Source organism: Diadema antillarum, unplaced genomic scaffold (genome assembly GCF_040938485.1).
Source record: "Diadema antillarum isolate AM-2024a unplaced genomic scaffold, OU_Dant_1.0 seq00001517_RagTag, whole genome shotgun sequence".
NCBI classification, from domain to species: domain Eukaryota; kingdom Metazoa; phylum Echinodermata; class Echinoidea; order Diadematoida; family Diadematidae; genus Diadema; species Diadema antillarum.
This window is the reverse complement of record NW_027272249.1, coordinates 979,082-994,522: the sequence shown is the minus strand read 5'-3', so window position 1 is coordinate 994,522 and position 15,441 is coordinate 979,082. Positions and strand designations below refer to the sequence as shown.

The 15,441-nt window shown below is 37.0% G+C and overlaps 1 protein-coding gene across 1 annotated transcript; it reads right to left on the bottom strand.

Annotated features, from left to right (window-relative positions):
• Positions 1-710: 710 nt before the first annotated feature.
• LOC139710258 (dnaJ homolog subfamily C member 25-like) lies at positions 711-14,802 on the bottom strand. The gene is made up of 11 exons (XM_071622189.1): positions 14,694-14,802; positions 13,218-13,246; positions 12,402-12,461; positions 11,151-11,253; positions 10,727-10,833; positions 9,554-9,625; positions 8,698-8,766; positions 6,748-6,812; positions 5,470-5,665; positions 4,095-4,160; positions 711-1,060 (listed from the first exon to the last, which is right to left on the bottom strand). The coding sequence occupies exons 1-11, from the start codon at positions 14,773-14,775 to the stop codon at positions 941-943; spliced, it is 969 nt and encodes a 322-aa protein (XP_071478290.1). The 5' UTR covers positions 14,776-14,802; the 3' UTR covers positions 711-940.
• Positions 14,803-15,441: the final 639 nt, after the last annotated feature.

The window sequence follows — 15,441 nt, the reverse complement described above, 5'->3', positions numbered from 1 at the left end:
AGTGGCCTAAATTCATGTTTCTTTGTGTTAAAATGCTCAGAAAAGTGGGTTTGATAAAAAGATAAGAAGAGTTTATTCTATCAGGATTTGTTGTCCTGCTGTTTAAAAAAGGGGGTTTTACAGTGTTATGTACCTTTTCCTGATTTAGTTTTTTGCTTGTTCTGCTGTAAACTCGTACGAACAAGTACATAATGATCAAGGCTGAGATCAGTTAGAAATGCGGGTTCGCTGACCCCAGTCACCTCATTCAGGTACCTGGTTTTGTGTAGAACAAAAGATTCTGAGAGCTCATCAGCGCACGCTCTATTCATACCTCACACCCGATCGATATTTCCATTGTTCACGGGCACGTGTAGTTGACCATAGAAAGGGGGACACAATGAACCGCTTGACTGCCTTCACACAGCTGGATTACCAACCTGTGTGCCTCTATGTCGACGGGCGAAAAGAATCTTGTTTGGGGGCATTAAAGGCACTCAGAGAATTGCGGAAGGAACAGGTTAAAAGAAGACCATTTGTAATGCATTATCACAGGTAGAACCTTTCATACAAAAGACGAAAATGTACTGGTATTCAAAAAAAAAGAAGCTAAAAAGCTAAAAAGCTTTAAAAATGTATCGATCCACTGAGGACCAGTACCGAGTATACTCGGGCAAGGGTCTATGGGAAATATGTGTTGTAGCAAAATCAAACCGTCCTGAACAAGTTAAAACAGAATATTCTTTACAGTAAAAGACACACTCCCATACAGTTCACCCTCTGAAGAACCCGCAAACTTCTATATATGGAATTCGCATACAATTATACACCTACTTGATTTCAAACAATGGTTGAAGTTTGGTGACAAAGCATTCAGATTTTTCATTTGATCCACAGTACAGTGCATATTAAACAGTTTGTGTATATCGCAGCCAACACGTTTCTACTGCAGTTAAAGACATCAGTCATCAAATGTCATCCGCCCTGGACCATGGGACTTCATGTAGCGGCGGTAACTCTTGTATCGGCTGTTTTCGGCGAGCTCGGCTTTCATCTGTTCCTCTTTCTCTTTCTTATAAACCTGGTATTGACAAAAAAAAAAGAAAAGAAAAAGAAACAGAAAACAAGGTGATAATTTGCTATTTTTCAAATGTACAGATGTGTACGATCTTTAAGAATAAAAGGAGGGGAGACACAAAGACAACAGATGAACCCTCCAAATCTTGAGAAGGTTTGACGAAATACAAAATGTAGCTGTATCTTATCCCGTTGAGGACGGATTGATTTTGCTACAACACGCATTTTTGCCATAGACACTTGCCAGAGTATATGCGGGATTCGTCCTTAATAGGTTAAGCAGAAGGGTGACGGTTGCAGCTGTATCTGAACAACCCTATCACCTTGGGCAACCTGGGGGTTCCCCTTGTGCCTTTTTAAAATCTGTGGGGATGTCAGAATCCAGTAAACGTACAAGTACATATCTGGAAAGATTCCTACCCCTTAACATATTTCTTTTTCTTTATATGCATGTGTACAAAAAGTTGTCAGAAATAAGAAATAACAATATTTGATTGACAGCAAGGACCAGGCTGCAGGTGATTTCATGTGCGGTATTAAATCATTGTACATAGCTACTGGTATTATACTGTACATGTATACACTGTACCCGCATGTAGATGATGTCCAATGACCTCTGACCTTTGAAGTTAAGAAATGAACTACTCCTTCATTTATTTTAGATCTTTAACTTTGTATCTTTAGCCTCTAAGAAGGCATCAAGCCAAACAGAGAGGGAAAGAGCAGTTTAAATTCAAAGGTAAACTGTTAACAAAATGCACTTTATAATAATTCCATATCATAGTATGACACATGCATTAGAAAAAAAAAAGATCATGTGACATCTTAAAACAGGCAAATCACTTGTCCTTAATTTTCCACAGAATTAGGAACAGCTGGTCTTTAACAGGTGTAGGGCAATATTGTCTAAATATATCTCATGTCAGCTACTGGTTTATGGGAGAAAAAAAAAATCAATGATATTTGCACACATTTTACCCAACAATGAAAATGAGGTGTATACAGTGTATCTGCGAACTTTTCTCTCTGAGAGCCAAGAACCAGCCTGGCTGTGATGGAATGCTGATGTGTGTTTATTGATTTATGGGGCTGGTAGAGTTCAATCATTAAGGGTATTCACACATTGTACACAAATTAGTGGGTTACAAATCTCAAGACTTTTTGCACACGTGGACACAGAAAACCCCACAAATCAGCGTGATCAGCAGTGTCACGCTAAATCCAAGAAATCTTGCACTTTAATATTCCTGAATTAGCATGCTATAGGCACGTACATATAACTTGCCCAATGGTGATTGTGCGAAGGCTGGACTGACTAATCTCTAGATTTATATCCCATATTAAAAGTCACAGCGCACATCACAACAGCGTGCACACCACACCACTGTGAGCTGCTAAAACAATAGATTTATCATTCATTTCTCTGCAATTAGCAGGCTATTTTTGTCCCTGTGAACGCCAGCAAACAATCTCAAGATTTAATAACCTCGATCGCTATCCCGCTAATTTTGAATGTGCGAACACTTGCAAAAAATCTCAAGATTAGAAATATGCTCGCCATCCCGCTATTTTGTACAGGGTCGTGAAAATGTGGCTATGGTAGGCTTATATTCAGTAAATGCTAACAACACGTTTGTTAATTACAATTCATGTGTATGAGGTCCTCCATTTCAAAAGATTCTACAAGTATAATCACCGAATAGTCGCACTGACACTGGTACAAATAGGGCTTCCGCATTTAATTAATTCCCAAATGATAGTGTATCAGTGTATGCTACATGTATATAAAAGGCATATCATACTTGTATTAGACTTGTAGTCTGTTTTTGGCCACATCGAATTTACAAAATACATCTAAACGTTGGCAAAATGCGTAATCTGCAAGACGCGCATCAATGTGTCCTGTTCAAACAATATTCACATAAAGATTTTAATACAGATTAGACATCGGTATTCTTTGCCACAACACACTTGCAGTGGTCATTTTTTTTTTTCCTGTTTAATGGAGCATGAGATTTGTTTCAACTGGTTTATGTACACTTTCTGCACAGACCTGCATATGGCATGTGCTGGAATGGCCACCTGTTTTTTGTACTGGTACGTTGTGCAAAGTTCATGGAGGGTTTCTGAAAGCTGCTCCAAGATTCAGCCATGCCAAAATTTTGAATATGTTAAAAATTTCTTCATGTACATTTATTTCATGCATTATTACTGCATTGGCCAGCATTCTCATGTGCGTATGTTTCTCACATTGGCACGAAAGGGTACAACCGTACATGCCAATGCACAAACCATGTGCAAACCCAAATGCGTGCAAATGTATAGGGTGGCTTCAGTGTGCGCTTAGAAACATCAGTATAAAGCGCCTCATAAATGCAATTATTATTATCAGTAAACTACAAAGAATGCAATGACCATGGTAGCACCGGGAGCCATACAATCGGTTGAGAGACCTCCGCCAAGCAGCTAATGATCTTGTTCTTCCATAACTCATAGATCCAATTTCCACCCACATGTATGCATGCTAAAAATCGCCCGAATTCCCAATATAGAAGCCTTTTGTTACGTCATCAACCCTAGCAGTACAACACACACTTTAGTGCGCGTATGAGAACCTCAAACATGCCCAGCCCGAACTCCCACTTCATTGACCCTACCTGCCAAAATATCAAAAATCCTTCAAAAAATCCATACAAATTTCAGGATCGCTACCAAAATTTAATCATCTGTTCCTTGTGTCATTATCAGCCTTTCCTACAAGTTTCATCCCAATTTCTGCACAACTTTTGGAGTTATTTTGCATATGGACAAACTAACTAACTAACAAACAAACCAACGGTAATGAAAACAGAACCTCCCCTCCCTTGGAGGAGGTAATAAATGAACGTACAACAATTTCAAACTTCTTTTTCACACGGGTGTACTGGCAGAATGAAAGGGATTAGTATTTTAATCATATTTATGTAGTTATCTTCTTTTTTTTCCATATTACAAAAATTAAATATCCATGAAACAAGCTGTGTTTGACGAATTCTCACCTTGAAATTTTCTGGTATCCATAGTTGTCGATCCAAAAACAGTTCTTTTTCATGACTTTCTATTGCCTGGAAGACAGAGAGAGAGAGAGAGAGAGATAGAACGAGAGAATGAGAGATTTACAGAGTAATTGGTTTTGCAAGTACACTCTGCGCTAATATTACACCATACAAAAACTACAATTATCACAGGCCAGCTGGAATAGACATGCTCATCAGCAACTATGAGCATGCATGCATACAGGGAATACCCTGTACCAAAAATAATTACAATCAGATTTTTAAATTCATAACACCCAATATGATTACACCGTCTAAATGCTACTTCAGGGTCTAAAAATATAACAGCTTAGCTCTATTTTGTAAAAGAAACCATTCATTTTGGTTTGAAGCAGTCACAGAAAAATGTGGATTGTTGTAAAGCATGTCATGAGACTGATTCTTCCACGTTTAGCACCTGGGTGCTCTTGGAACTGCATATTAATGTGTAAACACAACAGACAGAACATGGAGTAAAGGGATTCCTGACATGCTTTACAAAAATCCTCTTTTCTCTTTGACCACTAAAGCAAATTGAATGGGGTTTTCTGTAAGATGTGGGCAATGAGGTATAGTTTCAATCACTGAAATTGTGTTTGGATTGATTCACTACAGTGCACTCCCGTTATAACGAACACGGTTATAACGAAATTTCGTTATAACGAAGTAAATTTTCTGGTCCCAAAATTATCACCATTACAGTCTATGGTACAAAATTTGCTTATAACGAACACGGTTATAGCGAAATTTCCGTTATAACGAAGTCTTTTCCAAGCGCCACAGACAAAGAAAAATAAAAGAAATGTGCTCCGTTATAACGAAATGCGAATTGCTTTCGAAAATACGTAGCGGAACAAGCATTTATAGCGTCTCTGTATGGGTGAACGCTTCATACCACTGTGTGTTCGCTCCTTGTGTCACGCACAGTTTCTGAGGGGAACTTGCGTTTATCATTGTAATACAGTTATCCCATCACATTTCACATAGCTTTCCACTGTATGATAAGTATTCAGCAAACAGAATATGATATATATGTGGTTTCCTTGTTTTCGTTATCTATTGTATTTGTTCGGTTATAACGAAATTTCGTTATAACGAAAGAAAACTGTCCCGAGCATTTCATTATAACGGGAGTGCACTGTACTTAACCCGTTGAGGACGGACTGATTTTGCTACAACACGCATTTCCCATAGACACCTGCCCGAGTATACTCGGGACTCGTCCTCAACGGGTTAATATAAAGTTATCGTTGCAGAGGGAACCATTCCAATTTTTTTTTTTTTGGGGGGGGGGGGGGGGGGTGGGGGATGTACGGTATTCACACTGATTGATACTCACCTCATACTGTAACTGAGAAATCCTGAGAAATTTCCTGATAATGTAATGTTTCTCCTGCAGTCCATACGGCTCTCGCCACAGCGTAAATTTCCACAGCCACCGCACGTACCAGTAGATGTACTGCACTATCGTCACGGGCAGTAGAATGAGTTGGATCCACAGAACATCCGTGACCTTTGGCTTTCGGTACCCCCCTCTGCAGCCATGAATCAAATAAAAACTGGAATAAGTTTGAGGGTCTCATGTGTTGGTTTCGTCTTGTCTTATCTTAAAGGCATAATTTACCATTTGCAGATGACGCAAAACTCAGCATTAATGCTTTAATAGAATAGTTCTCAAATGTGAGTTAGGGATAGAACCAACCACTGCAAAAATCTGAATTGGTAAATTGATGTTGGGTATTGTTAAATATGCAATATATGAACAATGGTTTATAATAGAAATATTTCCAGACTAAACCATCTACAACGTACAGTTATGGTTTACAATGTATTGAGAAAATACAGATATCTACTTAGATTTTAGGCTTTATCTCAAACATTAATATATGATAGGATGTTTTGTGGTACAGCAGACCTACATACATGTATATGCATTAAATGTCATATCTTGAATTTTTTTTAAATCACTGTTCCCAAAGGTAAACAGGACCTTTCATAGGATAGATTGTCTCAAACTTGCATGGTAAGGTGGATATTAACAGAATTATGTGGAGTACATGAGGGGTTTCAGACTAATAAAAGAACTTGCTTGTATTCACGTTCCTGATGTGCCATTCTAAAATATGAAGACTGGCTCCCTTAAAATAGTTCAGACGGCTCAATGACAATTGCTCCTGCGACAATTGTTCCCACGCAATATTTGCACGCTATAAAGCCAGACATAAACTCTACCCATAAACATAACCCTTACAAAATAATTCTAATCCTCACATAAAACTATTAAAACCTAAATCTGTATGACAACCCTAACCCCAACCCTAGTCCTTGGAGAAAATGCGACTGAAGCAATAATGTAGCAGGATCGAATGTGGTGTCACCACTTCAAACAGAAGTGACCATTTCATCCTCATGCTGCTGAACCTGCTATGAACGTTCCATGCAACGGCTGCCTCACAAACACCATAATCACATGACTTATATTTGTTACAATGCATATTCTTGCTCTCCATTTGTTTCTTGCACTTTGCCAAGGCGTACATTGCAGTTCCTGGTTGATGAAGAGAAAGAGGGTGAGAAAAAGAGATAGATCATGCCTAATTCTTCAATTTATACGTACCTTATGTCTGCATTTTCTTCTACCACTTTCTTCAGGATGGCTTCCTCCCTTTCTCGTATAGCTTCCTGCAGAAAACAAAGAATATCATCAACTTTTCATGTTAATATTTCATGATAGCAGAGAGAACAAACAATAATGTAAAGAAATAATTTTTATTTCAATGAAGAGTACAATAATTATACAGCACTAAAAAACACCCCCCAAAACAACAAAACAAAACAAAACAAAAACTCCTATAAAGCACTTTACAAACAACACATGATTATATACAGTATACTTTAGTCCTGATACTAAGTGTGACCCTGCATCACAAAATCAACAAAAAGTTGCTAGAAATTGAATTCTTGGTTTAGGGCAGATTCTAAAAGAGCAGACTCTGAACATTAACCCGTTTGTGAGGACGGACTGATTTTGCCACAACACACATTTCCCAGAGACACCTGCCCGAGTATACTTGGGACTCGCCCTCAACAGGTTAAAATAATGCCTCATTTGAAATGGACTCTCCTAACCCATCTATATATTGGAAAGAAACCACACATTCTGGAAAAGGACTCGGGGCTCTGAAGTATATGGTTTTATAGTCAAGGACAGGCTGATTTTGCTATAACATTCACTTCCCATATAATAAACCAACAGTCCGATTATTCTTGGGACTAGCCTTCAACGGGTTAATCTTTACCACGCCAGCTTTGCCAAGAATGGGACAAAAAACAGGATGTATACCCCAACTGCAATAACAATGAAGGGATTATCAAATCAAGATGAGAGTTTTTACACTGAAGTGTGTACTCTACACATCATTGACTACTGGTATTTAAATGCCAATTGTCATCATTTCCAATTTCAGTGCCTGTGCTCAAACTTCTGGGCCCAGTTTTGTGAAGAGTTATAAGTGGTTTAATAGTTTGATTTCTACAGTAATTCTATGGCAGCCTTTGTGGTAAGCAAATTTATGATAGATTATATCTTACTTGATAAAACAAGACACTGGTACTGTCAAAGAAAATGTAACTCTTCCTTTTATGGAGGTATCATCAATGCTAATTCAGATACCAATGATTGTGCTGTTGTAGGTTTTTCTACAATCTGTGTTTATAAAAAAAGAGAGCATGTTTAATAGCATTAGTGAGAAATGAAGAGAGGACTCCACCAATTATTCATGGGCATTCCACATCTGTCGCCATGACAACCGTTTCATATTGATCCATACTTGACATATGATATGGACACCTGCCAGTAGAACTGGGTGCAACCTTTTGTTTGCGATATTGATTATAAATAACAGCTGCATATGTCTATAGTTGTACATGTATACTCTGTAAATGCAACTCATAACAATGTAACAGGATCCAGCTGCCCCCGAATTATGCCGGCGTACATCTGTACATTACATGCGTATTACACCAATATTTCTCACAGAGAACTTTGAGGATTAGAAGTTGAGAGTGGGGGGACCCTCCTGTCTGTAATTCAATCCATGGGATAGTAGATGATACCAAAAACCTTTCAGGTTCAATGAAAATCTGCTTTTATGTTATCTTTAACAGTACAACCCTGTAAGATGAAGAACCATCTGCAATGTACAATGTATGCAGAAAGGAAAAAAGAAAGAAAGAAGAAAATATATATATACATCTTCAAATGGAATAGGCATCTCAATTATCGCTGTAATTAAATAAAGTATTTGTCACAACATTTAAATACAATGAATACAATAATAATACACGGTACTAATGGTTATTTACAAAGCATGTCATCCACAGAAGTGCTTGAAGCACTAAAACTGAACATGTGTATGCATGCATTAAGACAGATGTAATATACATATGTATACAAACCGTGTACACTGTACGTACGGCTTGAACAAGAGCTGTCAGGTATAATACATCATTTAAATGCCCATTGTGATGCGGCGAGTGTGTCAAAATTGTACCCCAGTGAACTTACCTTGTTTCTTCTTCCCTTTGACTTCATGTTGTCATTCAAGAGACCCTGTTGTTTGGCAATACTTTGAGCCTTTGATGAAAAGATAAGAGAAGAGTGTATATTAGCGTACGTTACATCCCCCACCATGGGAATCGATGAAGACAGGATACATAGAGTGGATTTTCACTCTGTATGATGACCATTGGCTTTTATTAACATAATAAAGGGAAGAAAAAATTAAATAATAAATAAAACAATTAATGAAATAAGAATATGTAAATACATACATATATAAATAAATGAATAGATAAATAAATAACAAATAAATTTATGAGTAAATAAATAACATGGATATAAAACATATGGATAAATAAATGAATACATACATGTCAATAAATAAAGTCAACACTGGATGTAAGGTACCATTCAACGTTAAGGAATTCTGAAGTTTTATCATATTTTTTAAAAAGAAATCAGTGTGTGACAACCTTATGTGCAAATTAGATGGCATATGAGCTCTTACGTCCCCTATCAATTCATTCACAATCTTTACAAATTGATATTTTCAAACTTCTTTTCTACTTAATATTTTCCAACTTAATAAACAAATTCATTCTTATCTCACAAGAAATGCCTCGAATATTCATTCAACAATTCCCAATTCTTGGTTCACACTTTCCCAGAGTGTTCTTTCCATTATACGTAGGTTTAATAGGGGCATCCATTTGAATTGAGTCATGCATCATTTTAAACGTAGGAATCTGCTCTTTCAATATCTGCCCTTAACTAAAAATCCATGTCTGGTGACTTTTTGTTGGTTTTGTGACGCAGGGTCACATATGCATTTCATTTTTATTTTTTCTCTCAGTGATCTCACCCTTATTCTGTACTTTGGTTCGGTGACCAGATACTGGATGGCAGAATTGTACCTGGACCACCAGCTGAGGTACTGTAGAGAACAAACAAGACATACATGAAGAATGTGAGACAGATTTTATGTGACTTTTTAAACATAGTTGAAAATTTGTCAACAAATGAAAGCAAAACTGTTGGTCCATCGCTATTAAGGATCCAGGCATGGCAAAATAAATCAATCTACAAAATGTGAAATACATGTTATTGTTTTGATAATTTTTTTCATGATTTCTCTGAAGCTGGTTAGGACAATGTACTCACACAAATAAACACACATACACACACCTACACACAAACACACACACACACACACACACACACACACACCCATAAATAAAAAATGCCAGACATCTGGCAGAATAAATCACTATCTCTCATCTCATGCATGATTAGTAAAAAAGAGCAGAAAAAAAACCCAATCAAAATGAATATAACAAGTTGGCCAAAACTTGTCTTTAAATGATTAATTATGGAAACATTTTTTTTCTTCTTGTTATTTTTTCCATGTACAGAGACACCCCATTAGAATGAGCTTGTTTGCAATGAGGTACAATGTATAACTTGTAATGAGGTCATTTCTGTAGTTCATATTTTCCATACTGTATAAGCTGGTCTCCATTTCAGTATACCAAAAGTATTTACAACAAAGTACTGGTTTTAACAAGATAAAATTGGGAGTCCTGCAACCTTGTTATAAAGGGCTCCCCTGTAGTGTACTCTACATTATTTTTTTAATGATAAATTCTGCTGGAGTCTGATTATCAGAAAGTAATCAAAAACATTATCGCAGTGCCAGCCTCAGATATAACTATTATAGCATAAATCGCTTATGTTTTGTGCAATATCAGAGAATGATATCAACTTTTCCTGCAAATTTCACCTAAATCTGTTCACAACTACTGTATTTGAGTTAGTTTGCACAGACACACACAAACAAGTGTCAACAAAAACATAATCTCCTTCCTTGGCTGAGGTAAAAATAATAATATATCATAATAGTAGTAGTATAGTAGTAGTAGTAGTAGTAATAATAATAATAATAATAACAATAATAATAATGATAATTTAATAGATATCATTTTCAACCCCTCCCCCTCCCCCTGATTAAAAAAGAAAATATATATATCCCCTTTACCTGAATCACAGATATGACAGTGATGGAGACGGCGATGACGATACGCACATCTACCTTGGGCGCCACACGGCGACGGTAGTAGCGATAATAATGACGATACACCTCGTCTGCAATGAGGGTTGGAAAAAAGTGAGGGTGCATTTAAAAGAGTAAAATCTCACAACTTCAACAGTAAAAATTTGACTGAAATCCAATGAAATCCTTTAAAAATTGAGGCAAACATACAATCGTAGAGTCAGAAAATGAAAAAAAAAAGTTTGAGAATACTCAATTCTGGATTGCTGATACTTGACTCGAACTTAAACATTTGATTTTCTGACTTCCTTGTATGTGTTTGACTGCAACTGACAGGACGAAAAATGGAAAGAGGAAGAAAGTGGGGATGGTGTAAAAATTATGTACATTAAAAGTAAAGCCATCCTACCTGGGTTGTCCAGCATAAAGTCATAGTCTTTGCGCTGCTCCTCATCACGCAGGATTTCATATGCTGTAGCTACCGCCTGAAACTTCTCTTCGGCATCAGCAGCCTGTATTGCCGGCAGAAACATTTCAGACAGAGAGTAACAGATGGTGAAAATGTACTGTTATATGTATGTGTGGGTTTGTGTGAATTTATATTTGATGGGGACGGGGAGGGGGGGGGGGCAAAAAATAAAACCAACAAGCTATACTGTAATTTCTGTATTTTGTAAGTGCCAGTGAAGAATGAAGTTCATCTGAAATCTTTCTTATAACAGTCCAAGAAAAAAAAAATAATGATCATTTAAACTCTTGCCAGTTTGTTCCAGATATTCAGAGAATTTTCCTTGGAAGGATTGGTGCTCTCAGCTCAGTCTTGCAAAATTTTATCAATATTCTGTCCAGGCCCCAGGAGCTTTGCAGGCATTGATATGATAGGGATATATGCAACTTATGTCACAGTGCTTCTTGAAATGTAAAAGCACAAACAGGGATTAAAAGATTCATGTTTCGAGTTAGGCGACAAGAAACGTAATTTAGAACAAATCAATAAAACAATCACATCTGTTAATTCGTTGAGGACGGACTGATTTTGCTACAACATGCACATCCCATGGACACCTGCCCGAGTATATTCGGGATTTGTCCTCAACGGGTTAAAAAAAAACCAAAAACAGCATTGATCCATTCCCCAATCAGAGAACAACATCTTCTAAACTATTGGTTGCATAGATTGGTAGACAGTTGAGACAGTCAGGATGAGGAGGGGTCCAAGGGATGTCATGAACATGCAATTACCAGTAATTCACTTGATATTTGTTTCCTTTTCCAATATACAGGGGATACACCACTGTATCATATGTCAAAAAAAAATAATAATAATACAACGGGACTCTCCGCAATGATAACTTTAAAAGTAGTGAATCAATTCAAATACAATTTCAGGGTATGAAACTATTGTATAACTCATTGACCACATCTTACAGAAAACCCCTTTCGATTTGCTTCAGTGGTCAAAGAGAATTGAGGAATTTTGTAGAGCATGTCAGGAATCTCTTCCCTCCAAGTTCGTGTTAACTATTATTAATATGCAGTTCAAGAGCATCCAAATGCGAAACTTGGAAGAGTCAGACTCATGACATGCTTTTGAATACAACAATCTACATTTCTCTGTGACCGCTTAAAAAAGTAAGAAGAAGTGAGAGAAATTGCTCACCTTGTATTTGTCTGGATGATATTTCCTCGCAAGCTGGCGGTAGGCCTTAGCCACGTCACCCTATTAAATGGAAAGAATGAAAACATATGATGATACTGGCATGAATAAAACAGAATTGGACTCTTTACTATTGATATACAGAGAAATTATTGTGCTACTAAGCTTAATAAAAAATTCATTAATGGACAACACAGCCATTTCATAGTCTGTCAACTTCAAAAAGTTGATATTTAGAACTGTTTTAAACACAGCATAATAATCAATGCAGGGCAGTATGATAACATAACAGTGAATATACTTTAAAATGTGTTCAGGTATAAAAGAAAGTGCAAATTCAAGATAATGACACTTTTTTTTTTCCCCTAGTGCCACACCCATTGAAATGATGGTCAGAATCTAAAATATTTTGACTACTGGATACTCATGCTAGTATTTATATGAACTACAAAAGAAGTAAAAGGACAGTCATATCATCTGAAGCCTAGATACGAGTTCATTATCTTAAAAAAAAAGAGAAATAATGAAAAAAAAATCTAGATAAACATGTACATTTTGTATGCGAACAAAATAGCCTTCTTTTCAAAGAGCATCATGTATAAAGATTACAGAGAGAGGAAAAAAAAAATGTGTCCCCAAGTATATACCAAACTCATAAACATTTGAACATACACTGTAACTTTCAAAGTGGCGGGTGGGAAGACAGATTGAAGTATTTGGGAACACTTAAGCAAGGTTTATCTCTCTAACAGAAATTCAATGTACTGTCATACAAATTTATTTTTAACAAAGAAAAGAAAAGAAAAGAAAAATGCTCACCTTGGAAGCATCTCTTGAAACGCCAAGAACTAGATAAGTAATAAATAGAAAATATAACAAAAGCTTAGTGTTTAAGTATTTCTTATTTGTGGTGGTAAAACACTTTGTAGATGTTGATGTTTTTCCATCTTCTTTTGACCTACCGGTACTGTAAACTGTATCTATTTGGGAATGCATGTTTAATATTCTTCTGCAATTTAAGGAAAGGGTAGTAAGTGCATGATGCTACAGGAACCAAGTCTGGGATTTGTATACGAGTGACCAGGTTCCCAAAACTCAGATTCAACAGGAACAAGTCACCTCTGTAAGTGCCACATTCGCACGCCTGATTCCGTTTTCAGCTTGCCAAGTTCACATTGATATTTAGATCAAATGCCCACCCCCCCCCCCCAAAAAAAAAAAAAAAAAAAAAAAAAAAACTGTCAATATATCACCACAATAGCAGTACCATAAAAACTTTCACTAACCTGTTTCAGGAATTCTGTTCTTCACATTGACAAAAGTGATTTTTTTTTTCTTTATTTTTGATTTTTGGCAGTGGTTGTGTTTTGTCTGCACATGTTGTGTCGGGGGAGGACAATTTTCTTAAAATGACATGACATTATTCCCTTACTCTTCCACTTTAATTTCATATGGGCCTAGATCTATAACTAATTGACTCATCAAAGTACTAGGTTGCAGAGATATTATCAATAATTTCATTAGCACACGTCAAGTGGTTTACGAAATCAGCATTTCATTTTCGAGAAAAACCGCCTTCAAAGTTTTCCTTCCGACAATAACATGTCAAGGGGAGGCAAGACAGTTTTCACCTATTGACAATTATAAGGTATGCTCCTGAGCAACCTCTGCGATGTTCAAGACTTAATGCCATCGGTCTAGCACAACGAATCAGTAACCATGATGCCCCGCACTTACCAAGATGAGATCACTCCCTCATTGCTAGGGGTGGAGTCTAACTGTGGCGCCACATCCCCATCTTCAGACATGCTTCTGTTCCATTGAAAGTCGGAAAATCATGGCCACGAAAAACACTCATTTCTTGCCTCTCCTTTAATCATTTTTAGCTTCGAAATTTCGGCAGATGATTAGGAGTCATAGGACTACAAAATTATGCCAAAAACAGAAATCCCATTGCGGCATTGGCATCGTCTTGACTGAATTTGACGATCAAACTTCAAACTCGATTATCTCGGCTCAGCCGTCAGCGACTGTAGGATTCTTTTGTTTTGTTGTCGCGGGTCAAAATTATTATTTACAGTAGTCTAACGTTACTTGTTAGGTCTGTATTATCTAGACCCCTATTCCAAGTTACACTGTATATTGCAATCGCCTGGCTAACACCACGTCGTTAGGAGTGTGTGGGACTGTTCTCAAATTCTCGTTCACACGGGCATAAACGAGTCAAACTTTGCTTGGTTGTGGCATGCGAAATCTAATCATTAACGTTAAAAACTACAAATTTTCTTTACTCACCATCATAGCAACTTTTCTTGCCACAATATAAGCCATCGATCATCCCATGACAGCTCCCCAAAACGGACAAAATCACAGCCATCAACACAAGTTCCCTGACCGTGGAGAGCGCCATGTTGGTAGGATGTGACCAATGTAAACGTAGATGGCACTATTCCTGGATTAATTTCTCGGCTTTTTCTGGGCACGTTTGTAGACTAAAAGTAGTGGCCCTACTTTTCGCTGCTCACAGCCTGCTGAGAGTGTATTGCAAACAAACGCTTCAGATCTCGACATGTTTTGCTGATTTTGTAACCGGTATGAAAAGTTCTATCTTTGTTTTTAACATCGCAAATATTGTCTGATTAACAGTTTAAAACAATGTTCCCCTCGTAACAATAGGGATACTGCTGATGATTAATTTATCTTCTCTCTCTCTCTCTCTCTTTTTAAATGAAAAATACACATTTCTTTTATTAGGTTACCAGCATAGAGTTAAGGGTAACATTTTCCCCGCTGTTTCTGACAGAGGTAAGACAACTGCCCATTTATTCCTACTTTCATAATTGATAGTCTTCTTATCGTTGATCTGCGATTACGTACCAACTAAGAAGTATAGTCTTCTCATCTATTGATAGCCGTGGCACTGGGACTTTAAAACTTCAAAATTATACTGAACGGATTTTCCGATTTAATTCAAATTTCACCAATCTATGTTCTATTAACATTGCTGCACTCATTCATTGCATATCCATAAAGTCGAAGATCA

Bases quoted from the DNA above. Each gene is read 5' to 3' on its own strand.
- LOC139710258 (XM_071622189.1), bottom strand. From the start codon at position 14,775: ATGGCTGTGATTTTGTCCGTTTTGGGGAGCTGTCATGGGATGATCGAT. The intron at 11,254-12,401 runs GTGAGCAATTTC...CCGGCAATACAG, and splicing joins ATCATCCAGACAAATACAAG to GCTGCTGATGCCGAAGAGAA. The intron at 8,767-9,553 runs GTGAGATCACTG...TTTTCATCAAAG, and splicing joins AACCAAAGTACAGAATAAGG to GCTCAAAGTATTGCCAAACA.